This window comes from Rutilus rutilus (genome assembly GCF_951802725.1).
Source record: "Rutilus rutilus genome assembly, chromosome: 22".
Classification (NCBI taxonomy): domain Eukaryota; kingdom Metazoa; phylum Chordata; class Actinopteri; order Cypriniformes; family Leuciscidae; genus Rutilus; species Rutilus rutilus.
In genome coordinates, this window is record NC_140227.1 from 3,889,179 (window position 1) to 3,915,155 (window position 25,977).

The 25,977-nt window shown below is 40.8% G+C and overlaps 1 protein-coding gene across 4 annotated transcripts in view; it reads left to right on the plus strand.

Annotated features, from left to right (window-relative positions):
- Nucleotides 1–9,301, plus strand: part of kif21b (kinesin family member 21B) — a 98,509-nt gene extending 89,208 nt beyond the window's left edge. For 2 of the 4 annotated variants that reach the window (XM_084394832.1, XM_084394831.1), the window contains exons 32-33: nucleotides 1,213–1,412; nucleotides 3,023–3,166. In XM_084394832.1, coding sequence (XP_084250958.1) covers nucleotides 1,213–1,412; nucleotides 3,023–3,122 — 300 coding nt within the window. In that variant the 3' untranslated portion in view covers nucleotides 3,123–3,166. Of the gene's footprint in view, nucleotides 1–1,212; nucleotides 1,413–3,022; nucleotides 3,167–7,954 lie in introns of those variants that run through there. The other 2 variants (XM_084394833.1, XM_084394830.1) reach the window with 2 other exon arrangements.
- The last annotated feature ends 16,676 nt before the right edge of the window (nucleotides 9,302–25,977 follow it).

Here is a 25,977-nt window from a genome sequence, read left to right on the forward strand (position 1 = left end):
GAATCAGCTGGAGCTTAGTGGATAAAAAAAAGATTCATAATTCTCTTAGCTCTTTTATAGCGTCTGTATTATCCTTCTTTAGTATCTGAATTTTATTTGATATTTCTGTCTATTTCTATTACTCTGAGGCTTGTTTAAATTTAAATTTGGCTAGTTTGTTGAACTCATTTGTAGTCTTATTATTAGTGGTGCTTGCTGTCACTTTTACTTTAGCTGAGGTTAACACGTAAACTGAAGAGTTAAAGAGGCCGTTTTCAAAGTCTTGATTTTGTTTTGGGGTTCATCTCTTCTGCTTAACTAGTTATAATAAACATCAATGAACATCAGAAGGTATGTTGAAAGATACAGTACAACTTACTGAAATCCGTACATCACATGTAATCGCTCAATCTGTGTTTCTACCACGGAAATAAAACGCCAAAATCACAGTGAAGACATGTTCCTGGATCAACATATTTTGTTGATCCTGGAATAACATTCCTGTCCCAAAATTACCCTATATTAACCTATCCCTGCCCATAACTTTTCCCTAAATTCAGAGGGAAATGATAGGTGAATAACACTGATGTTGAAACACCTCACCCTGGTTCGAAGCCTAAATTTGACATAAACTGTAAACTTGTCCCTCAAATCTGATTGGTTGATTGGAAAGTTGTTCAAGGATCAACAAAGATGTTGATCCAGGAACATGCGGTACTTGGTGAAATCACCTTCACCTTGTAAACAATGTCATATAACGTCACATTTACCTCAGAAAAGCCATTCATCAACGTTTATGAATCGTCAATCAGCTAGAAAAATGACCTTAGAGAGGAGCATTTTGCTGAATATATGCACTATATTGCGTATTCGTCGTAATTTGACCTGTTCTTCAATTAATGTGTTTGAATAAATCCAGCTGGATCAATGTGCTGTGATTGGACAAGCGCTTTGAGTGTGTTTGGGAAATGTCCCGCCCATTACCATAACCTCCAGTCTTAACACACTAACTAACTCAACCAGACCTCATCCTTTATTCTGCGTATCACTTATTTATATGAGGAATATTGTGACATGTTTGTTCCCTGAAGAAAACTCAAGACTACAGTGGAGGTGTTTCAGGGAGTTCAGAAACAGTGACACTGATAAAGAGAATAACTTCCGCTGGAGGGACTTTGTGCCTTAATATAGGAGAGGTGGTCTAAAAATCGAATGTTTCTTTTTTCTCCACAGCAAATCCCAAATGCGCACAAGGATTGGGTGTGTGCTCTGGCGTTTGTACCCGGGCGGCCCATGCTCCTCAGCGCCTGCAGGGCGGGAATGCTCAAGGTGTGGAACGTGGACAACTTCACGCCCATCGGAGAGATTAAGGGCCATGACAGCCCCATCAATGCCATCTGCACTAATTCCAAACAGATCTTCACTGCCTCCAGGTACGTAGCTCATGCAGGAAGAAGCCAAATTAGTAGTGATACGCAACTCATGCACAATGTTGTGTGTTTGGTTCTTTCAGTCTTTTAGACTGGTCTGCAAAATAAGCACTAATTTCCACACTTGAACACTAAGTAAAGTTGCGATGAAACTCAATCATTTATTCAAGCGATTTGTTCAAAAAGCTGATTCGTTCAGGAGCACAGCAAGTGGCTGGCTTTATGAGTTGAGCATTAATGGATAAGGAACGAACCACTGCTGTGTGTTACTCAGAGATGCACTTCAGTTCTGCTGTGTCTTTGCTTGGATTTGCACTATATGGACAAAAGCATTGGGAAACGCCTCTTAATTATTGAATTCAGTAGTTTCAAACAGACCCATCAGCCATGGCGGCTGTATAAAATCAAGCATCTAGCCGTGCAGTCTGCATTTACAAACATCAGTGAAAAAATGTGTCTGAAGAGCTCAGTGAATTCAAGTGTGGTACTGTGACAGGATACACCATTGCAATAAATCAGTTCGTGAAATTTCATCCCTGCTAGATATCCCACGGTCAACTGTAAGTGGTATTATTGGAAAGTGGAAGCGTTTAGGGACAGCAGGAACTCATGATGCGTCTGAAATCGCATGCTGTATAGTAGGTACTACATTTGGTTTGAAACGTATGGTTTGTGACCATTAAAAAAATGTTCTATATAGTATGAATGTGGGTTGCATGAATGCAATTTGGTCGTACTGCATCCGCCGTGTTGTCATTGTCTTGTGACCTACGACATCAGTTGCGCTGCATTACCTCCAGTCAGAAATCCTCTCCTGTGGCCTCATGGGATAGTAAAGTGTCCATCGAATGCGCGCTTCAGACTCGCTGGAAGTCAGAAGTAGTAATATAGAAGTAGGCATGTTCAGACACAGCATTAGTCTGTATTTTAGATTTCGATATCATAGAAATATAAGACAAAAACTCATACAGAGGCAGTTTTGCACCCACATATTGAATTTAGGGCGATTGTTACTGCTTTCAACTAGACCACATCATGCAATTGAAAGCATGCTCTCTCAAGACAAAATGAGTAAGAGACAAAATGACTGCGTTCACATCATTAAAACAACAATTACCATATTATCGTAGACGATACATATTGTACATGCCTAGTTTAAAGCAAAAGACGAATTGTTTGTTCGAAAGACCCTGTTCGTGGTTGAACTTCCCAAATTAGCAGAAACTTCTGAGGTGCATTGGGAAAACAAGATGAAGAGAACAGGTTTTAAATATGGTAATTCTGAAATGATAATATAAGCAGTTATTCACGGCGCTGCAATGGTACTAAATGGGTCGTCAGCTCAACGAGTCCGTTATGTGTTGCTCGTCTGTTTCTGTGACACTGTTCAGTCTCTTACTCTCCTGTGACGTCTTTTTTCCAGACAGTAGACTGCTTAGAAATGTTCACTCAGACTAATATGTTGTTAAGACCTACTTTTGTGCATTTCGGGGTGCTTGTTTGTAGAGCAGATGGTGCAGGCAGGGGATTGTGGGATTGTTTGACTGTTCTTCATTAACGGCTCTCCTGTTCCTTCATCTCTCTCTCTCTCTCTCATGCCTTCATAACTGCAGTGACTGTCGTGTGAAGTTGTGGAGTTATGTCCCCGGGCTCACGCCCTGTCTGCCCCGTCGGGTCCTGGCCATCAAGGGCCGGGCCACCAGCCTCCCATGAGCCTCCACTAACCACCTCCTGCCTGCTTCCCTCTGGTACTGTCCTTTCTCTAGCTCATCTTCTTTTGTCTCTCCGCTTCAGTACTTTTCTCCCCTTTTCCGTTTTCCCTTTTCCCTCTGACAAGTCCTCAGCTGAAACTCTTACAACACAGCATACTTACCACATGAAAGTGGTCGTTACAGGCTCAGACGGTGTGCCTGTGATTATCAGATGCGTTTTGCACATAAAAGTGTCAAGAATATTCCAGAACTTCAAGTAAAATCTTAAGAATTTATCAGCCAATGGCTAATGATAGACATTATTTAGTCGCACAGAGTGAAGATTTAATTACATATGCGAGTGATTTACTCGCATTGTAGAGGGTTGTTATATTCAGAAAGTGTGCAAACATTTCAATGTGAAGACAAGGGGAGCAAGTAAAGTTTTAAAGTCGGCATGAAACGGAAGTTGTGCAAGACTTTTCTTCCCTATTGTGATGTATATCCGAGTGAAACGGCTTCTGGAACAAATGTAGGGCGGGGCTTTTGCCCGTGAGGAATTAATTGGATGGTTGTGGTTTGTGATTGGTGGATCTCATGTGAGTGACAGGTTGCCCCGCCCTCGTCATCAGAGAAGAGAAGAGATGCTGCAAGAGGGAAAGTTATTCTGATTCAAGATTATGAGGCACATGAATAAAAATAAAAAAAGATAAATTATTTATAATAAATACTGCATTATTCCATAAAAATTTGAGAATTGTCCATTTTGAAGTTACGCCGACTTTAAATTCCCCCCTAAAAATGTAAAATAGACCAAGAGAGATACATAAGTGAGGATTTAGGGAGAGAACGCTGGAATAATTCATGAGATGTTGTTCATTAAGTCAGTGTGAGCAGGAGTGGTTGTCGTCTTCACATTGCTAGAGCGGAACAAAAAACTCAAACAAAAACAAAACAAGAACCTACAAAAAGCTTGGTGAAAATGAAGGAGCTGTTGCTGAAGAAGGCCTTGTGATATAAATATCACATTGAAGCTTTACAATATTTTACTGACAGATATTATTAGAGGTAGATGGGACATTTTTAACCCAGTCCTTCAAAGTGACAGATAATAACACTCTCTCTGCTGATCTTCCATTCAAATGTTCAAATGTTTACCAAATGATGAACAAATTGGTAATTTTAGTAATTAGTCATTTTTTTTACCAATTAGTAATTGGTAAAAAAAAAAAAAAGATTATGAATTTTCCATAATTTTGAATAATTAATATTTATTGTAATATATCAGCATAAAATATAAAATTTTGTGGAAGCATCTATATGAAAATCAGTAAATCATTTTTTGGGGATGAATTCATTAAATAGACTGATTCTCTGACTCAGAGAGAAAGGGAGATATTGGGCCGTTTACTCAGGTTGAGTGGGTTGACCGTCCCATCTTTAACACTGCTGGTCAAACAGAATGGTATTCTGGCAGACACTTGAGCAAAGGCGTGACAGTTCCTGAAGGTTAAAGACAAGTTGAGCGAATGCGCTCGAGGGGAAGCGAGCTGCACTGTCGGAGAGCAAACGACACGGCTCAGCTGCGTCTTTTTGTTGTTGTCAATTATTTCTCACTCTGTCAGTTGTATGTCATCCATCTCTGTTTCCAGCCCTCTCATACTTTGCACCGGTTTTGTTTCACAGGCCAACTTCTCAGATGTTTGATTCCACAGAACTTTGGCCCAGTAAAGAAGAATTCACTAATGAAACTCCATGTGTTGTTTTTTTCCCCCATTTCAGTGTTCTCATGTTTCAGAGAGCAATAAAAACGTATTGCACCTTCAATTGTGTTGACCACCGGTGGCGTAAATCCTTTTAATTGGTTCAAGTTAAGGTCTAGGAGCCACAAGACACATCGCACTATCGCCCTGCTTTACCGGGATCCACTGCAGTATTCTTGTTTTTAGCTGGTCATGTGTTAGCGCAAAGCCAAAGTGATGATGATGTCAATGTTAGAAATGTAGGCTAAAACATTCTAGTATAACATTTTTCATATCTAATCAGCAAGGTTTTTTTTTTTTGCCTTAAATCACATGAAATTGCATATGATTTATGCCTTAAATATGAAAAAACATTTTCTACTGGGTTAAGTAATGATTTATTTAATTTAAGCTATATTTTCCAAAAAATGTGGTATTATCTTTGTAATAATACCTGCAAGCTTTTTTCAAGGTAAATTTGTCTCTTTCAAAAAACCACTTTGGGACTCCAAAAGGACACCTAATAACCAAATGATATAAGGAATCATAAATTGATGTTCACCAAAGCACACATGGGAAAAAATGGAGAAAAGAAATTACAGAACAAAACTTTACAGAATTCAGAAGGGGGAATGATGATAAAAATATATACTAATAAATATTGAACTTCATCCCAACTGAAAAGTCAATCTTAATATCTTATGTAATTTTGCTTATCAAGTGAATTGATTTTTTTTTTTTTTTTTTTTGGAAACACACACAGCATATATGTTGTATATATGTGACCCTGGATCACAAAACCAGTCACAAGTTGCACAGGTATATTAGTGCAACAATACATTGTATGGTCTTTTATGCCAAAAATCATTAGGATATTAAGTAAAGATCATGTTCCATGAAGATATTTTCTAAATATATAAAACATTTATTTTTGTGAGTGAATGCAGCACAATCGTGAACATAAATGAACAACTTTAAAGGAGATTTTCTCAATGTTTCGATTTTTTTGCACCCTCAGATTCCAGATTTTCAGAATAGTTGTATCTCCGCCAAATATTGTCCTATCCTAACAAACCACACACCAATGGAAAGCTTATGTATTCAGCTTTCAGATGATGTATAAATGCAAAAAATTGACCCATGTGACTGGTTTTGGGGTCCAGGGTCACTTATATGTGTATGTTGTGTATATGTGTGTGTGTATATGTCTGTGTTTATGTATGTATATGTGTTGTCAATCAATTACATTTTTTTTACTATTTAATCGCACATTTTTTTTCTGTAATTAATCGTCATTAATAAAACCGAACAAAAACATAAAGTTTTTTTTATATTTTTTTAATATTGTAATAATTTCACATTTAGGGCCCTATTTTAACGATCTGAAACGCAAGTATCAAGCGCGAAACACAAGTAACTTTGTGGGCGGGTCTTGGGCGCTGTTGCTATTATACCAGCGGGATAAATGACTCTTGCGCCCCGACGCAAATCTAAAATGTGTTGGTCTGAAGTAGCTTCATTACTCATAGGTGTGGTTTGGGCGTAACGTGAAATAAACCAATCAGAGCATCATCTCACATTCCCTATAAGAACAGGCGTGCTTGTTCCATGGCGGATTACTATTATAACAGTGGATTTGCCAGACGCACGACAGGAGTGGTTCACAGCCGAGGAGACCGACGTTCTCGTCAGGGCCGTAAAACACAGAGAAGTGACGTTGGGGATGGAGAAACACACCCAAATTAGCTTCGGTTAAACAGGCATATGATAATTTGGGTAAATGTGTATCTATCTATCTATCTATCTATCTATCTATCTATCTATCTATCTATCTATCTATCTATCTATCGTAATAATGTATGATTTGCAAAAATGAAAACTGCTGCTTCTGTGTGTAGATGAGAGAATCAAAGTGTATGCGCGTTGTGCACACGCTACATTGATTATGGCCAAGCATGCGCCCTTAAAATAGCATCTGAATAACATGCGCAACGCGCCACTGACTTTAAACTGTTTTTTTTTCGGTCAGTGGCGCAATTGTTTTCTAAACATGCAAAATAGCACCAGGGAACGTTTGCGCCGGAACACGCCTCCTCTTTGCGCTGAACCGCCCCCGGGAGCGCAAGTGTATTTCTTAGTTAACCGACGTGCGTCTGTGGAGGGAAAAGTCCGCTGTGCGCGGGTGCAAAATAGGAATGATACATGCGTCGGTGTACAAAGTCAATTGCGCTGGGTGCAAGATAGGGCCCTTAATCTCCAAATTAACGTAGAAACAACAAAGACAGTAGTCTATATTTTAAATATTTGTTTAATGGTATCTTTTTATGAAAGAAGGCCAGTATCAGTAATGATCAGTAATATTTTTTGTCATCAATTTTAACCATTAATTTTGGGCATTCAGCATTACAGTATAATTGAAAGCTAACTTTTTTTTTTTTTTACATTTATTAGGCTTTAAATGAAAGAACTTTTAATTTAAGTGAACTTAAAACAATCTTCACATAATTTTCAGCTAGGTCTAACAGGAAGGATATATACAGAAATTGAATAAAGTTATCAAACACTTCACAGTCTTCACTGCATTAATTATAAATTACACATAGATTAATCCTTAAATACTGCGTTAATAATATTGTTAAACCGAAACATTTATTTTGTGCTTTAATTTTGACAGCACTTAATATATAGATGTATTATTATCTCAAGTGAATTAATCCTGTTTTTATCTAGAAAAATAATGACATCTTTATAAATGTGCAACTTTATCCCAACCTAATGACTCGTTCATTTGCATCCCGCTGCGATTCAGAACTCCTCTTTCTCTTCCGAGACGCGGCGTGTTAGTTAAGACGCGAGCGTGTGGTTCTGTGGGCCGCTTCACACAGCAGGGTTTTGATTTTTATTGGGATAAAGCAGTTCATGCGCCTAATTGGTGAGAGGAGCGGGGACTCGTGTGGCGGTTCCCTTTGTGAACTCTGGGTTTTGATGTCTGTGCTGTCTCTTCAGTGCGACGAGTGTCTGAAGATTCGGTCTTTCTGATTATTGGCCTTGTGCATCTCCTCCACCTCTAATTTATGTCTGTTTTTTTGTTTGTTTCTTCCATCCCACACAGTGACATGAGAGTGAAGATTTGGAATCCGAAGATGGGGAAGAAAAGGTGAAGATCCTCCTTTAGCTTGTTATCGATGGTGCCTTTTTGGGCTAATTGGACGCCACAACTTTAGGTGTCCGAAACCGACCTTGGGAAAGAAGTCCAGGGGTCAGCCGTCTCAATCCAGAAGGCCGGTTTCAGGGAGATGAGACACAGCCGTCTGCTTTAGAGGACACCGCATCCGAGGAACGCGATCGTCTGAGGAACTGCCGGTTGCTTTCTTCTGGATGTTTTAAGGTGCCATTTTGGTGATGCCGAAACTGAGTAATCTGTACATTGAAGTGTCCTCCTGCACTTCCTGTTCTTGAGATGACTTCATCTGTAGCTGCTGATTTTACTTCTGAATATTTATCACGTCAAGGAGACTGAATGATCCTTTTTTTTTTTTATTCTTAGAGAGCCATATGACTTTAGCCTTGACCTATTCCCAGAAACCGAATCGCTTCTTTTCAGCATCCAGAAGATTTTGTGTTTACTAAGGATGAGCAGATTTGCCGTCAATCCCAGTCCCACGTTCCCTTAAAACATTGTGCAATAGTACTGACCACCACGTTTTCCGACGCCTTCCTCTTCAGGGGGTTTCTATGAACACTTCACGTAACTGATGGCTTCCTTAAGCAGTGTACAGCCCTCTTCCGATAGGCTTCCTTTGCTTTTAACCTCGCTCGCTCCATCCTGCTGTGAATTTTATGTTTTCTACCTCAGGTTTAAAGTTAGATTGTGTGTGTGTGAAACCTTCACTGATTCTGGTTTCTTGCACTTCTTTATTGTCTTCTAGATGTGTGAACAGAGGTCTCAGAAGTGTAAAGCAGGACTCAGAGTCTGCTGAGTGGACATTTTGAGGGTAATAAGCCCGGACTGTAGAGTTTGGTGACACTTGCAGAATTAGATGTTTCCTCAGGCTCAAGCATGTGATCGAAGGCAATGATCCCCTGAGGAGAGTACGAAAGGATTCAGCAGGCTTTGTTTCATGTAGCTGGACACCGTCCTGGTACGACAAACCGAATTTCAGACAATCTTAACACTGGATTGTTGGATATTATAAATTTGGTGATTTTTTTTTTAGCCCTATATTTTTCTATATTATGCCTACCCTCTATAACACTTTAAAACAGAAGCGTTATGAGAATTTGCACAACGCCTTTTGATTTTCTTCCAGGTGCTTAGCCTGCCTGGTCCAAGGGATAGTTGACTCAAAAAGAACAACTTTTGACTTTCTTTCTTCAGTGGTACTTAAAAGGAGAAATGTAATAGATGTAAATGGTTCTTTACTCTTTTCCATACGATGATTTTGAGCTCCAAAAATTGAAGAAAAAAACAGTGATATATAAATTTGTTGTTCAATATTCAAAGTCTTTTGAAGCCAAACAGTCCATTTTTAACTTAAAATTCAATTAGTTACTCAATAAAAATGATCTGTTTCTCCTCTGATTCTTCTCCATGTATATTCAAATATGCCATTTAAAGAAGTCTCACATCTATAATGACTTTAGTGTGTTTCTCCCGCAAATCTGTCACACAGGTATGAGGACTTGTATTAATTATTTCCGTTCATTGTCGTTACAATGAAAAGAACAGCTGGAACAATCTGCTAAACTTCTCCTCCTTTTGTGTTCCATTGAAGAAAGAGAGTCATTCCAGGTTTGGAACGACAATAAGTTTAGTAAAGTATTACAGAATTAAAAATATTTAGGTGATCTATTTATCCCTAATAAGATGTAAAATCATTCTGAGAAGAACATCAGCCACTCCATGATAAAAGCAGCCGTGGTAAAGTAGGTCAGATCCGGCAGTGTGTTTTCCAGTCCTTCTCTCAGAGTTTCACACCCTGTTAAATGAAATAGGAAGCAGCCTCCTCTGCATCGGAGGATTCGCCGTGCCTGATGGGGGTTTGTGGGCGTCTGAGAGCTTGTCTTGGTAGAACACATGCAACTTTGTTTATTTTTACGCCATCAATCTTGCTGTGCCACACGCCACTCCCTTCTCTGGCTTTCCCAGATTTACACTCTTTTTTAATGAAACACATCTATCACAGAGATTTTTGGGCGGCCCGTGGCGATCCCCCACCTGAACGCAGTCGTGTACGCGAGCAGCTGTAAGAAGAAGCTCGACAGGGATGTGCTTTATCTGATGAACGACCCGTCAAGCGCTGCGGGATTCCCAAGCTACGACAAGCGATTTGATCAGATTTGCAAGTTACCCTTTTCGATCTGTATATTTTCCTATTTTCAAATACACCGTGATGTGGCGTTGCTGCTGTCAGTCATTTAAAGCTACAACGGTGTGTTTCTGAGGATGAGTCTTTAGACTGGAGTCATTTGCATAATGTAAAGCTCATTTACATACATACATATTCATGAGGAAGAATGCGGTTGAGACTTCCTTAGCTTTTAGGTTAATAGATTTCTGCCAATGGTTCGCAGCATATACACGGTTTTAGATTGGACAGAAGTGTGTACTGCAGCGTCATTAAGCTAGCGTGTCATCCTCATTAAGATTATATACGAGTTTGCCATCCTAGAACGTGGAACTGTTAACAATATAAGCTGTTTTTGACCAAATGATCATTTATTATTATATTACTGAAACTGAGTGATGCGCTCATAAAAACAACCGTTTTTGGACCTTTTCTGTGAAGTCTTTCATAACAAAGTCAAATTTATTAAATAATGATCAGAGAATCTACTTCAAAGAGCTTTTGTTTTCAGAACTGTGAAAAATGCTGCTTTATACCATCTTGCATCTTTTTTTTTTGAAATGCGTCTGTGTTTTGTTCTTAAAGTGAGATCAAAACGGGCGTCAAACGTGTTGCCAAAGTTTGGTTTAAATAATGTCGTTTAAATAATCTCTTGCACCCCCCCCCCACCCCAGTTTATCACTTTGCAAAACTGTAGATTTATACTGGTTATGGTTCAAGCGAAACATTCTGGAAACGTGAGCTTGACGAACGTTTGCAAAAGTGCATTTTAATTCAGTGCAACAGTTTCCACACATCATTCTGTTGTTTCCAACGATTGAGGCTTAGAAATGGTTTGTACTATTCTAATAATGCATCCAATCACAGGGTCAACCCTTTTGTGATAAGTGCCCCTCATTAGTGAGATAACAAAAGTCTTGAACTCATTTCATTTTAGAAATGAAAAAGCATTGTTTTGAATACCATTTTGAAGCATTTTTTTTGGTACAAATGTAATATTCTTGGGAAAGGAACTTGTCAAAATGTGCTCGGTATTGCTAGGACTTAAAGACTGTGAAATTGGTTTGTGAAATAGTTCCATAACATGTCGTCCACACGGATGATTCTCTCTCTCTCTCTCCCTCCTTGTGTCTGGAAGCTCATTGGTTTACAAGGCCCCTGCTGAGATTGACAGTTACAACCTTAAATACTCAATGCTTTCCCAGCCATGCCAGTCATTATCCTGCAATTCCACCTTCCTGGCTTAAAGACATTCTTAACGTTAATCGATGTATCTGAAGTTTTTGGGGTTTATCTTTCTTTTTTTCCGCGTTCAGCTTCACAGCAGTAGTTTACGGGGGTACGTTTAGTGATGTAGCTTTATAGTTGCTTATATTTGATATTCTAGGCCAGTGATGCATGGCATGGACATGCTTTATAAGCTTCTACATCTGTATAGAATCTGAAAGGAAAGCTTTTCTGTACAGGGGAGATTGTGTCTATTGATCAGCGTAGCGTTAACCCTGAGGCTTTGACCCCCTGTAATGCCAATGTAATGCCTTACGGGCCACACTGCAATACGCCTGACGCCTTACCTCACTTTCAGCTTGTGGAACATCAATGCCATCGCAAAACGCTGCTTTTAAATGCCTTTAAATTGGAGAAATCTGTTTGAATGGGTGCTTTCTAGTTACCTGGCAACCCAGGTATGCAGTTAATACGCAGATTAGAAAAGACATTTAAGTAATCGAGAAAAAGAGGCTGAAATGAAAGGCTGGACAGAACGGTTTATTGATCAGGTGAAGTGTGGCGGGGCGGATACCAACTACGCTCACGGGTGCCTTTTATCGCACGGACTCCTCCCAAGGAATGTAAATGTTTGTACAGACTTTCTTTCTGTTTGTTACATGTGCATGCGACCAAACTGGGTGTAAAATATCTGACTGTAAATACTGTACAGGTTTTATTTAAAGACCGTTCAAGCATTCCTCCAGGGAAATAAAAAAAATAAAAAAATAATTTGTGCATTTTCTTTTTTTTTTACTCGTGGCTAGAGTTTGTTCTGAGTGTTCTTGTGCTGTTTTCTTGCTGTTTATCTCTCGGATAGAATTACGGCGGAGTTCCTGCCCGTTTCCTGTCTGTGATGATCCTGCAGATACGATCTGTCCATATACAATCACTGGCTTGCTGTCATCACACACGTCAGACTACAGGGTGAATCTCATGAAAACATCAGGTCACATTTCACACCATAATCAAGAGTGAAAAAAAGTATTTTGCTTCATTAAAAATACATGCGATTCAATTGTGTATATATATGTATAGTATTTTATAGAATTTCTATCAATTTGTGGTTGGTAAGGTTATCTTTTATGTTTTTTAAAAGAAGGCTGCATTTATTAGTTAAAAAAAACAGTAATATTGTGAAATATTATTGCAGTTTTAAATGTTTTCTATTTGAATATATTCTAAAATGTCATTTATTCCTGTGATCAAAGCTGAGTTTTCGGCATCATTAGTCTTCATTGTCATGATCCTTCAGAAACCATTCTAATATGATGATTTGCTGCTCAAGAAACATTGATATAGAAAGCATTATAAAAGTACATTTTATGCTTTAATTATGCCTTGCAATTCACCTTATAATGCATTAAATAAAGCATTAAAACACATCAAACAACCAATTTCAAATAACTTTAAGTAAAGTGTTACCAACATGTCTTATTATTATGTTGAAAACAGTTGTGCAGGTTAATATGCATGTAGAAACCGTGATGAATCTTTTGATGACTATAAAGGTCATTTATTTGAAACCGAAATCTTTTGTAACATTCTCTCCCCCAGTTTCACAGACCAGGCTTAAGATAATCTCAAGCAAAAGCAACTTGCACTGGTCTTAAAATATATCACTGCCATTGTTTTGTCTCACGATTCACACCAATTATGTTTTTTTTTAATGCACGTTTATAAAAGCTACTTAAATGTCCTAACTGAGCTAAGGCCTAATCCTGGCTTAATCTGTATTTTGGCTAAATGTCTTTTACTGCCATTTTTGGTCAATATATTGCATCCTTGCAGTATCCAGTTCTCCATTTCATCAAACTTTTGAATGGAAGTGAATATCTTTAGTTAATGTAATGAATAAAATAACAATATAACGTTGATGACTGTTTTCGTGATGTTCAAATAATGTCTGCTGTTCATAACATGGACAATGTTTGAGGGGAAAAACCTTAGTTATTCATCACAGAAACTGTGATATTTTCCTGGCTAATGGTGACAAAAGACTCGGATGTGACATTTCTAGTAGGAATTGATTGAGGTTTCTGCTTCCCCAGCGGATGTCTCTGAAAATGTCGAATTTTGAACTTGCAAAAGCATTTTACGGTGACAAAAACGTATTTGTAACAACTTTATATTGACTGTTGTTTGAACACTGACTCAGCCGATCTGCCTCGGCCCCTGATGTTGTTACAGAGAGCATAGGGAGATGAAGCTTTCCGGAAAACCATCGCAATTTAAAAGCCAGTCATACATCTTCATTTCACGTGTAAATCATCATCATTAACTGGCGAGGCTGTGCTTGTCTTCCTTTCCTCGGGAGGATGAAGGGATGATGATGGACGAGTGGCATCAACATGTGATTGAGGCGATACGGCTCTAAAATGGTAGGAGCTCTTTCAGACCGTTCACAAACATCCTCCATCACACGCTCCGGCCCTCAGTGGAATCTTCATAGTTCACCTCAGGTCCTTCCAAACCCATGTGACAGTATTTCTGTATTTGGGTAGTTCATAAGTTAGTTATACCTTGATTAAAATGGCATATAATTGATATGAATTATAATAGTTTAGCACAGCACTTCGGTTTACTGGTGTTCACTTGCTCTTTAGCTTCAGCTCACGCCGCTCAACCCCCAATATTATTGACCGTAATTTGTTTTCTAGATTTTTCTTCAAAAATCATTGTTGGTGCAAGGTTTAAATCTTGCCGTGTTATTGTTCCCTTTCGAGGGAACTCGTGCTGCGTCGAAAGACGACACTTTGGGGAACGCCTATAGCGTGATGCGTCTGAAGCCTGTATGGCAACTAGTGACGTCGCATGTGACGCCGTAGCGGAAGCTATAAAGAGACGCCGGATCATAACAGCGTCAGCTTCTTCAGCAAGCGTTCTATGGCATCATAGATATATATCACTATATATACACCACCACTATATATATACACAGTATCTCACAAAAGTGAGTACACCCCTCACATTTCAGCAAACATTCTCAAGGGACAATAATATAGAAATGAAACATGGATATATTTTAGAGTAGTCAATGTGCTGTCCCTCTTGTCTCTCCGTGCTACCAAGGAGATAGCCCGTGCCGTCGGCCGCTCCATGGCAGCATTGGTAGCCACGTAGAGACACCTGTGGCTGAATCTGTCGGGCATTGGGGAAAAGGACAGGGCCTTCCTCCTCGATGACCCGCTTTCACCTTCTGGCCTCTTCGGCGACACAGTCAACACTGTTGTCGAGAGGTTTCAGGAGGCGAAGCGACAGTCAGCTGCGTATAAACAGCTAATCCCCTGCGGTCATTACAGATCTCGTGGGAGATTTACATTTACATTTATGCATTTGGCAGATTTACATTGCATTTCAAGGTACACATTTACATTCTTATCAGTTCTTGCTTTCCCTGTGAATCGAACCCATGACCTTGGTGTTGCAAGCGCCAACGCTCTACTGTTTGAGCTACAGGAAAGCTACAGAGAGATCTCAATTCATTCCAGCTCCTCGCACCTGCAGCAGCAGAGGGAGAGCGTTGCCTCTCGAGCCCCCACCCACCCTGAGGTTCGAGGCAACAGTCTCAGCCGAAGTTCTCCAAACCGAAGGCAGATCTGAGGACTGTCATTCAGGCGAGGAAGGCTTCGGCAAAGAGGCCTTGAGGAGATAATCAGGCCTCTTAGGGTGGTCCCCACCATGAGCGAGTAACAACATCTCGCTCTTCTGCGGAGCCCTTAGGAAATCGATGTATGCTTCCCGCCGCCTTGCGTGCTTCGGGACGCATCGATTTCCAGCGAACGCAAATCGCAGTGTCCACCCGAAAACATTGCAGCCCTGTCGAGTTCGCTTCCTCTCACGAGGCCTGTAGAAAATATAAATCGGTTGTCTCTTGTCAATCATTCCCTTCAGGACACCGAATTCGTGCTACACGCAACACCCGAGGTCTGTCTCGAGAGACTGATCCCCCTAGTAGAATATCTAGACACCTGTAAAGGTCTTTAAAATATATCTCAGTGGGTCCTGCGCACAATGGAAAAGGAGTACGGAATTCAGTTTGAGTATCGTCCATCGAAATTCAGCGGGGTAGTTCATACTTTTGTCAACCCCGAGCAGGGTCGGGTCATGGAACAGGAAGTTCAGTCCCTCTTAGCAAAGGAGGCCATAGACCATGTTCCCCCTCACAAGAGGGAGGCCGGGTTCTACAGCCGGTACTTCATAGTTCCCAAAAAGGATGGGGGTTTACATCCTATTATAGATCTCAGGGTATTGAATCGGTCTCTGAGGAGATTCAAGTTCAAGATGCTAACCATACCTATAATCGTGAGTCAGATCAGGTCCGAGGACTGGTTTGTCACGATAGATCTAAAAGATGCTTACTTCCACATATCCATTCTTCCCCAACACAGAAGATTCCTGAGGTTCGCCTTCGGGAGAAAGGCGAACCAATATTGGGTTCTTCCATTTGGCCTAGCATTGACTCCTCGCACCTTCACGAAATGCAGGGATGCTGTTCTAGCTCCACTGAGACTTCAGGGCATTCGTATTGAAGGGGGTGGATTGGAATCCACTGCTGCTTCAATGTATATGTAATGAGTGATTATAATCAAGGTATTAATCAATATTTTTCCTTCTAAATATCACACGAGTTGAATGACTTCTCTAAGCCTGTGAGATTTTACTTTGTTATAGAAGTTACCAGTGTGATCACTGAAATATTCTTTTCATGTATTCTCTAATGTCTGTATTTGATATGAATGCAATTGACTGTTTATAGTTAGAGCCTGGCCAAATCCAACCTTGGAAAAGCTGTGTGTCGGTGTGTGTGTTAGTCCTTTTGGTTACAGGTTAAGGAACCACTGGCATTATTGGAGATTGACTGAGTTGTCCGCCGTGGCCAATCCCAATCAGGAGGGACCTTCTTTCTCAGGCAGAGGGCTCAATACACCACCCCCAGCCAGAGCTGTGGAAGCTGTGGGTCTGTCCCCTGAGGGGGTCCAACTCGTAAATGCTGGTCTCTCAACTGAGGTTGTTGAGACCATTCTAAACTCTAGAGCCCCCTCCATGAGGAAACGTTATGCCTTAAAATGGAATGTATTCACTTTATGGTGCAGAGAACATCAGTTGGACCCAGTTAACTGCCCAGTGGCTTTAGTACTGGAGTTCCGCCAAAGTCGTTTCTCTGGCGGGCTCTCCCCGTCCACGCTTAAGGTCTATGTGGCAGCCATAGCTGCCTTCCACACGCCTCTAAGTGAGGGCACTATGCGGAGACACCCACTGATAACACATTTCCTTCGTGGAGCTAGGATGAGGCTGTTTGGGACCTGGCAGTGGTTCTTGAAGGGTTATCCCTGGCACCCTTCGAACCCATTGACGAGGTGTCTGAGAAGTTTTTATCCTGAAAGTAGCCTTCCTGCTAGCCATTATGTCCCTCAAAAATAGTTGGGGACCTGCAGGCGCTATCTGTCGCTCCCTCTTGCTCCGAGTTCGCTCCTGGCAGAGTGAGAGCCATCCTCCGCCCTAGACCTGGCTACGTGCCCAAAGTGCCATCGAGTGAGCACGGTCTGTCATCTTACAGGCATTTCATCCTCCACCACATGTGTCAGCTGATCAACAGAAGCTACATTTGTTATGCCCTGTCCTAGCCTTGGTGTCAATTGTGAATTCATTGGTTGTTTGTGGTTTGCTATTGGTCGATCATATGTGAGTGACAGGTTGCCCCACCCTCGGCATCAGAGAAGAGAAGAGATGCTGCAAGAGGGAGGGGAAGTTATTCTGATTCAAGATTATGAGGCATATGAATAAAAAAAAAAAAGATAAATTATTTATAAATACTGCATTATTCCATAAAAAAAAGAAAAAAGAGTTAACACCCTAACAATAACACCTTAAATCTGTCCATTTGCCATTTTTTTTGTCATATTGGAGCTTAACAGTTGAAGTCCCCATTCACTTTCATTAAGTCAAAAAGGGTACATAGTCATCTTGTGGTCCATGAATGAAAGTTTGGATGACACATGGGTACTGAAAACTATCCAATTAAGCCTTTACTGCTCTTAAATGGCACGACTATATTATTCGACTATTAGACATGCCAGGAAATGCTTAATATGCTCCGGAGGAGACATTACACATGCAGTCAGACGTTAGCACAAGCCTTTCATTCATCTCCGTGTGTCTTGCTGAGGCACATCTGCCATTTTTTGGCGGTCCCACCCCTTGGCTGTGGTGCTGAGGCGGTCTCTGTGTCCTGCAGAGTCTGCTGAGGGGTGATAATGAGAGATTGTGTCGGAGACGCTGGGAGAGATGCACTGTGATTGCTGAGTGCGGAGAGGCCAGGGCTCACTGAGCTCACTGCAGGGGGACCGTGTGTGTGTGTGTGTGTTCGCTGATGACCTGCTTTTACACAGTTTTTAAGAGACTTCTCTACTGAAAACAAAGCTGGAGGCTGCGAGTAAAAAAACTCAAGTGTAAAAGTGTGACCGTGTTCGAGAGAGACAAACCGAGAAAGAGGAGAGTGGTGTACAGGAGAGGTTTGGATAAAAACATCTAAGATCAGAGACCAAAGTATCACACCTACATCTCCAAGCTGTCTTTAAAAGAGCGCTTCAGCTGGAAAACATCTGCTGTATACAAATCTGATAAAGCAGTTTTACATACATTCTAAATCAAAAACATCATGATGCTTTTTATTGTTTTCCTTTTACTTTAGTGTGTACTACATCTGATTTTGTGCAAAGTTACAAAGCTCTTAGGTCTAGTTTCACAGACAGGGTTAAGCCAGGATTAGGCCTTAGTTTAATTAGGACATTTAAGTAGCTTTTATAAACATGCCTTTGAAAAAAAATGTACTGGTTCATTCAGTTCATTCACAATTCATTACTGATGTGCATCTTGAGAGAAAACAGTGACACTGAAATATCTTAAGATATATCAGTGCACGTTGCTTTCAGTTAAAACAGCTCAAACATGCATTTTAGTTTGAGACGAGTTTAAGCCTTGTCTGTGAAACCGGGGGAGAGTTTCCCACAAAACGATCACGAGAACACTGATCCAGACCTGTCTAAACGCCTTGATTGAAGTCTAGATATTACTTCCACAAACGTCCATGTCACACTATGAGATATTAGCATAATACCCGTACAAAGGCATACGAATACGCTGTGTGCTTTAAAGCTTCGTGAACCTGGGCTGGGAGAGTACAATGCCAGCTAAACACACCTAAAACGCACATAAAACCACAGCTGCCCGACTCACTGCAGAGTTAAATGTGCATCTCGAATCTCTTCTTTCCACCAAAACTGTTCGTCAGGAAACCCCACAGAGTCCATATTCATGGTCTGGCTGCTATAGACAAATGTGTGGTCACTTGTGCCAATGCCAAATGTTGGTTTCAATGGTGCCAGCAGAGGAAATCTTGGGCAATGGAGGATGTGAAACATGTATTGTTCTCTGATGAGTCCACCTTCACTGTCTTTCCCAGTTCCGGTGTGATGAAGCCCCAAAGAGCCTGAACACCTGGAGTGTTGATGAACTGAGTGAAGCACAGCGGTGGATCAGTGATGGTTTGAGATGTAATATCATGGCATTCCCGACTGTGGTCCATGCTGCCAAACACTACTGAACTATTCTGGAGGACCATGTGCACCTAGGGCCCTATCATACACCGGTGCAATACGGCGCCAGGCGCGACGCAAGTGTTCTTTGCTAGTTTCAGCCTGACGCAGTTATCATTTCATGCCCTGTGCCACGTTGTTTAAATAGCAAATGCATATGCACCCATTTGTGCGCCCATGGGCGAGCTGGTCTGAAAACGAGGTGTGTTCTGGCTTATTGATGGAGCACTGCTATTTTGAGGCAACTGAAACCAAGTCAACGGCGCAATATATATATTTTTTTATTTAAAGAGTGAATTAGTAATGTGCGCCTATAGGCGGGTCCACAACGCGCGTACACTTTGTCCCGTAGATGGTCTGCTTGCGCTTTAAGCTCACGCACGAGCAGATCCGTTTGTGCTCTGGAGACGCGTTTAGTTTTTCCACTTGCAAATTCCGTCATGTAAATAGCAATCCGCCATGGCGCGAGCACAACTGGCTTTTAAAGGGAATGTGAGATGAGACTCTGATTGGTTTAACGCACGTTACGCCCAAAACACACCCATTACTCATTAAGGAAATGGAGACAACCCTTTTAGACCATGCGCCAGGAGCGCAGACCATTTTTCCCGTCGTTAAACTAGCAAAAGTGGATTCGGACACTCCCTAAGTGCACTTGCGCCCGGCGCTTTAGACCATGCGCTTAGATCGTTAAAATAGGGCCCTCAAAGTTTCAAACATTTTACCCTGAATGGTCTGCTGTGTGTCAGCATGATAATGCATCAACACACAGACTGGTGACAGAATGGTTTGATGAACATGAAAGTGAAACTGAATCTCCCTTGGCCTGCATACTCACCAGATCTCAATATTATTGAGCCACTTTGGGGTATTTCAGAGGAGCGCATCAGAAAACGTTTTCCTTCACCAGCATCACATAGTGACCTGGACAATGTTCTATAAGAGGAATGGCTCAAAATCCCTCTGACCACTGTGAAGGACTCCACCATACTAATAAAATACTGTGGTCTAAAAGCATGTTTCAGTTTCATTGTCTAACCCCTGTATGCACTTAAAAAAACAGCAGTTTTCTTCACACTTGTCTTTGTTTGAGCGTTATACAAACGATATACAGTTGAAGCTTGGAAGTTGAACTTTAATTTAGTAAAAACATATATGTATATATTATGTAAATGTTTATAACTTTTGTAAATTCATCTTGTTAATGCATTGTACTGTACATTCCCTGTCAGATCAGTGTAATTTTCTGGCACATTCATAGATTCAGATTCATGGACAATAAAACAGAAATGATATGTATAAATGGTACAGGCAGTAAAATGTTCATGATTGAAAATATATTATATAAGTGGTATATAAGTAGGTATAAGGACAGATATGGGAAAAAATCATTGCTGTTTGCCCAGAAATCGAAGTCGTCAGTGTGTACAACCTCTTGGAGAGAGTCTTAACTACGTTGTGAAAGTGGCATTTAAAGAGACAGCCAGTCCATCGATCCACTGCTGTCGATCAACAAGACACAAACACCAACCGGCACTCATGGCTGTACATCTGTACACCTTCCTCCTGTTTCTCCCTGAGGAAAGGAGACATTCTGCTTTTCAAATGTTTTTAGACCAAATGTGAAACTTCACAATTTTAGAGAAAAAAAAAAAAAAAATCAAACTTCCAGGTACACATGCAAGGAATTCAAAGCCTTTTCTTTATATCAAATTAACCATCATCCTCTTCATCAAAAGTGCAGCGATCTATGAAAGGCATGAGATCTTTCACACGGCTTCGCGTTCGCACTTTGTTCCTTCCTACGCAAAGCTGTTGTTTGAAGTCTTAATTAAGAGCGTCTTAATTAGTCTTAGTCTTCTTTTTCTTCTTTTTCTCCGCATCCTCCTGCTGAGCAGCGGACGGCTTTTTCCAGGGAAGAACAGTGTAGGAAACGTATGCAGAAATCAAGTACGTGGCCATTCCAGTGTATCCACCTATGATCAAACACAGCGGCTGAATGAGCACGAACAGGCAGAAGACGTTGACCGAAGCGCTGTCGGGCAGATTCACACGGCCATCCTTGTGTGCCTGTAACACGCCGAAGAAATAGATGAGCGCCACGGCTGGGTAATACGCCAGCTCCACCATGGTGCCAACATATGAATGTGTCACAGCTACTGGGGGACGCCGTATAACCACTGCACTTCCTATCGACCTTTCATCCGGCAACCGAGGTAAAACATTACCTTCTTGCCGAGATAACATGTCATCAAAGAGCGAAGTGCAAGTTCCTCTCCCGACATCAGGAAGCCTCCAGAGAGTGACCTTTACTCTCTAATGGAGTTTGAGAAGGAGCCAACAGCCGCCTGCAGGGCTGCTAGTATTAGCATCAAACACATGAAAGGAGAAGCCGAGAGTCCCAGCTTCCAACACATGCTTGGATTAGTCTAGTGCACTGTGCTTGGCAGAGATTAGGCCGTAGGAACGGCCTGCTTTGAAAAAGTCCTCCGCCACCTCTATCCTTTGCCAGGGACTGGGAAAAAAAAAAACACTGGTGGGATGCAAAAATTGCTGTTGGTGGTGGAGATGTGATTCATTCATGAGCGTAGGCTATTGTCTACGTCTACGTTAATCCGGATACATTTGAAAACAGCGTTTTCGTTCAATAACGCTCTCCTTTTAAAAACACTAGTGTTTTCTGAAGTTTCAGTGTGGATGAGAAACTTTTGGAATATTGCGCATGCGTAAAACCTCACAAAAGCTCACTGAGATGATACAGACGGAAAAATAAAATAATAAAGTTATGGCGCAATTCTTCTGACAGGATCATTTTTTTTAAAGCAAAATATCTCAGCATTCACTGACGCATCCAGGTCGCTCTCAGTCACCTTAAGTTTGGTCTAAAGCCTGTGAGTGAATTTTCTGTCATGTTTGCAGGGCTGTGATATGAAGAGTGTACAAAGTAACATATTTTAGCAACTGTGTGAAAGTGAATAGCACATAACAGGCACAATACCGGTATAAACATGAATATCTATTGGTACAACAATATACGTTTGTATATACCTCCGTTTTGACAGTCCACACTACAACGCGAAAACCGCGTCTAAGGCCACATTTACACATAGCCGGGTATTTAGAGAAACGAATATTTCTCCCCCTCCGTTTTCAAAAATAACATCGTGCACACAACACCGTTTTCAAAAAAGTTGTCGTTTACATCAACCCGCATAAATACGCCGTCGAGCAACATCATAATTATGCCAAACCTATGGGCGGCAGTGTAGGGAGAAGGATAAAGCCATGCAAGCCAATCAGAATCCTCAAAATCGACAACAACGAATAGCACGAGCGACTTCTACAGTTCCTTTCAAAACAACAGACATGGCGCGAGGTTCGTTTGTGCAGACAGCGAAGCAAATGCAAACAGGCCAAAACCGTTTGCACAAAAGTAAAAATGAGTACCACCTTAACAGCATCCATGATCAAATAGTAGCCAAACAAACTCTAAACATAGGGCGCTCACATGACGTAAGCATTTTCTGGCGCATATTGTGACGTTTGAGAACCTAAAACCCCGTTTCTCCCAGTTGACACGGCAACACATAACCGGCGTTTTCAGAAATCTCCACTTTGGCCGGAGTTTTTAGAAATAATCGTTTTCTGGGATAAAAACGGCGTTTTCGTGTAAATGACAGGCCAAAACGCAGGGAAATATCTGCGTTTTCCCATCGTGTAAACGGGGCCTAAAGGTATGTATGTATACACTGGGGAACTTTTTGAGGGATGTTGCTGGGCAATGTTGCCGTCAATGGCCCACCAGGAGAGACGCAGGGCCCACGACCGAACTAAATTATCCAGATAGAAATTTGTTGCCCGTTCTCATTGGGAAAGTGCCCAAGCAACAATCGCTCGGAAACATTGCCCTGTGTATCATCACCTTCAGAGTGGACGGAAGGCCGAAACGGTGAGGAAATATACGTTTTCAAACGAAACCGTATGGACAAGGCCTTAGACTCCTATTTAAAAGATGGCGCCACAATAGATGTGACTTCACACAAATTCTGTCTTAGATGCTGAGCAGGATGGGAAGTATAAGCCTGTCTGTATTTAACCCCCCAGACCTTTTCGCACCCGTATTAATCATCTCATCAAGACTTCGCAAAGGGTCTTCATTTGGACCTTACCCCTTCAATTCCCTCCGTTTAATTGCACTCAAACAGGCCTATTTCTGGCCCCGTTGACGCAATGTGGAAGAAACACAGTAATTAAAGCCCCAAATCACAGTGAATGGTGCAGTTTGGCTGACATTATGGAAAACATTCTTCTTTCCTGTCTTTGTTCTATGTGGCAGCTTTGCCTTCCCATCTGGTCCCGGTTTTCCAATGCGGAGATCCAGTTTTGCATCCCATCCTCACCATCAGATCACGTACTGTGGCTTTTTTGGCACTGGGTGTTAATTAATATTTGTCACGGGGTCAAAGTTGAATACTGGCAGCGGTTCTTCTCATTGGTGTGGTGTTGAAGGCACCGCATGAGGCTCAATTAGACCTCAAAACCCGGAGCACATCTGCACGTCCTCACGTCCACCCACACGCCCATCCCGATGCCCACTTGCTTTAACATTGCCTTTACACTCATGACTCACGCGGGAGGGTACGGGGGGGCGAGGGTGGTCTCGGTGCCAGCGTGAGGCTGTTTCCGTGCCCATTGATTTCCGAAGTGGCTCCAGAGCTGAGACCATTCTACTTAAAGGTACAGTGTGTACATTTTAGCGGCATCTAGTGGTGAGGTTGCGAATTGCAAGGAAACGATTTCGTTGTCTGAGACAGCAGAGAGTAGAGGTTTATTTACAAAAATGAATTAAGAAATTATGTTTAGCTAATTATTCATTAAAAGTATTTTATTGCGAATATTATTGTTACTTTTTCATCATTGCGTCAGTGTTTTATTCGCTGACTTTAGCTAGCTTCTTTGCACGAAGAACAACATCGTGACGAAATGCGCGCTGTAGTAGTTTGTCCATTTAGGGCTCCTGTAGAAACATGGTAGTGCAAAATGGCTATTTCAATGTAAGGGGACCTGCGGTGTATGAAGATAGAAATGGCTAATTATAAGGTTCTAAAAACATAACGGTTCATTATGTAAGGTCTTTATTCACCACTGAAAACACTGCATTTCTGTCAATGCTTAAATATTACACAATGCACCTTTAAACCGTCTAAGAAAAAGGGAGGAAAACCATCGAGTGCCTTTAATAGACCCACATCCCGAGGGAGAAAAAAATGCGGCTACGAGGAACTGTGAGGATTTGTGTGAATTTAGTACTTTCGTTCTGCGTTTCTTGGAAATGTTTTTGTGTTTGGTTCTGCAAAGGTCTGCTGCAGTCAAACTCCCTGAAATAAATAACAATGTGCACTGCTTTTCCGTAATATGAAAGAAAAGGCGCGTTAATTGCATGATGTTTTCTTTTACTGTCCCCATTTTATACATCATTAATTTTTTTGCTCATGATTTTTAAATAAACACTGAACACTTAGCTTTGAGGCAACAGGGAAAGTGTTTGCAAATAATGGCTGGCTTTTATGTGGTTGAGCTGCTATTCAACAAATCTGCCGTTTGGGAAACACGCTGAACTTGTTCACTTTGGCTCTTGGGAGCTGTCCACATGTTGTGGTGCTGAATTCATACAATCCTTCCCAGTCTCTCTCTCTTTATTTTATTTATTTATTATTACTTTTTTTATTTATTATGGATGCATTTTGGGATATAATAGAAGATGGTGGTAAATATTACAGAGGAACTTCATCAGCTTTAGCACTTTATCATTAGTGGAGGCCTTGCATTAGATTGTTAATCAGCAATGAATAATAACGTAGAGGGGGAAGAGGCGAGGTGTAACACAAATGTTGTCAGTTTAACCAATTACAAATTAGCCACAGGGAAGAAAAAACAATCATATACTGTATGACCGCCACCCTCCTGAGGTTAAAGCAATATATAAAGTAGTTCCTTTGTATAAAGGATTACATGACAATAGGCAGTTTGGAGGAACAAAAGTAAAATTACATTTTTTATGTATATAATTTCATTTTGATTTGATTAATGGTTGTTAAATGACAAAACTGCATCAACAGGTTCTCTTCTTTAATTAACAGTTTAAGATTAGCTGTAGACGTCTGTACTTTATAGCTTTATTTACTTTACTATTTACTTAATAGCAGACAGATATGGGAACATTATATCCAAGTTTGAGAAAAAAAAACTCAGTTTCTGATTGGATGAGATGATGTGCGCACACTAGAGTTATAACTTTGACTATTTGTCAAAAAAAAAAAAAAAGATTTCCTGTGTCATAAACCGATGAACTTTTGCTTAAAACAATGAAAAAGGTCCTAATTCCTCTAAGTAAAAATAAATACATTAAAACCGGACCAACCCTGTAACAAATGTTACTGCCTATAAGTAAGTAGCACTTCCTAGAACTGTTTAGAACTTTCTGGAAGTTTTCCAAACCTTGATATATTCGATATTCTATGAAAACTTCCACTATTCACTCCTTTCTTCCCTTGATTTCCACTCCAAGAAACTGGTACCATCCAAGAATTAGCATTTGGAGTGACATTCTGCCCTTTTCTTCAAGTTCAGATTCTCTTAAAGGTACACTTCCTGATTGCTGAAATCTCACTAGATTATTTGCCCAGATAGCCTTGTTCTTTTGTGAGGTAGTATCACTTATCTTGTGCCACATTATATATTGCTACTGAAACAAATATCAAAAGTATCAAATTGAGTTGTTTGCTCCTAAAACTCCCTCTCTCCCTCTCTCTTTTTGAGTGTAGCCTACCAAGATTTCATTGTTTTTAAGCAAAAGTTCATAGTTTTATGATACAACACATGTTTTATTTGAAAAAAAGTCAAAAAGTTATAACCATAGCACG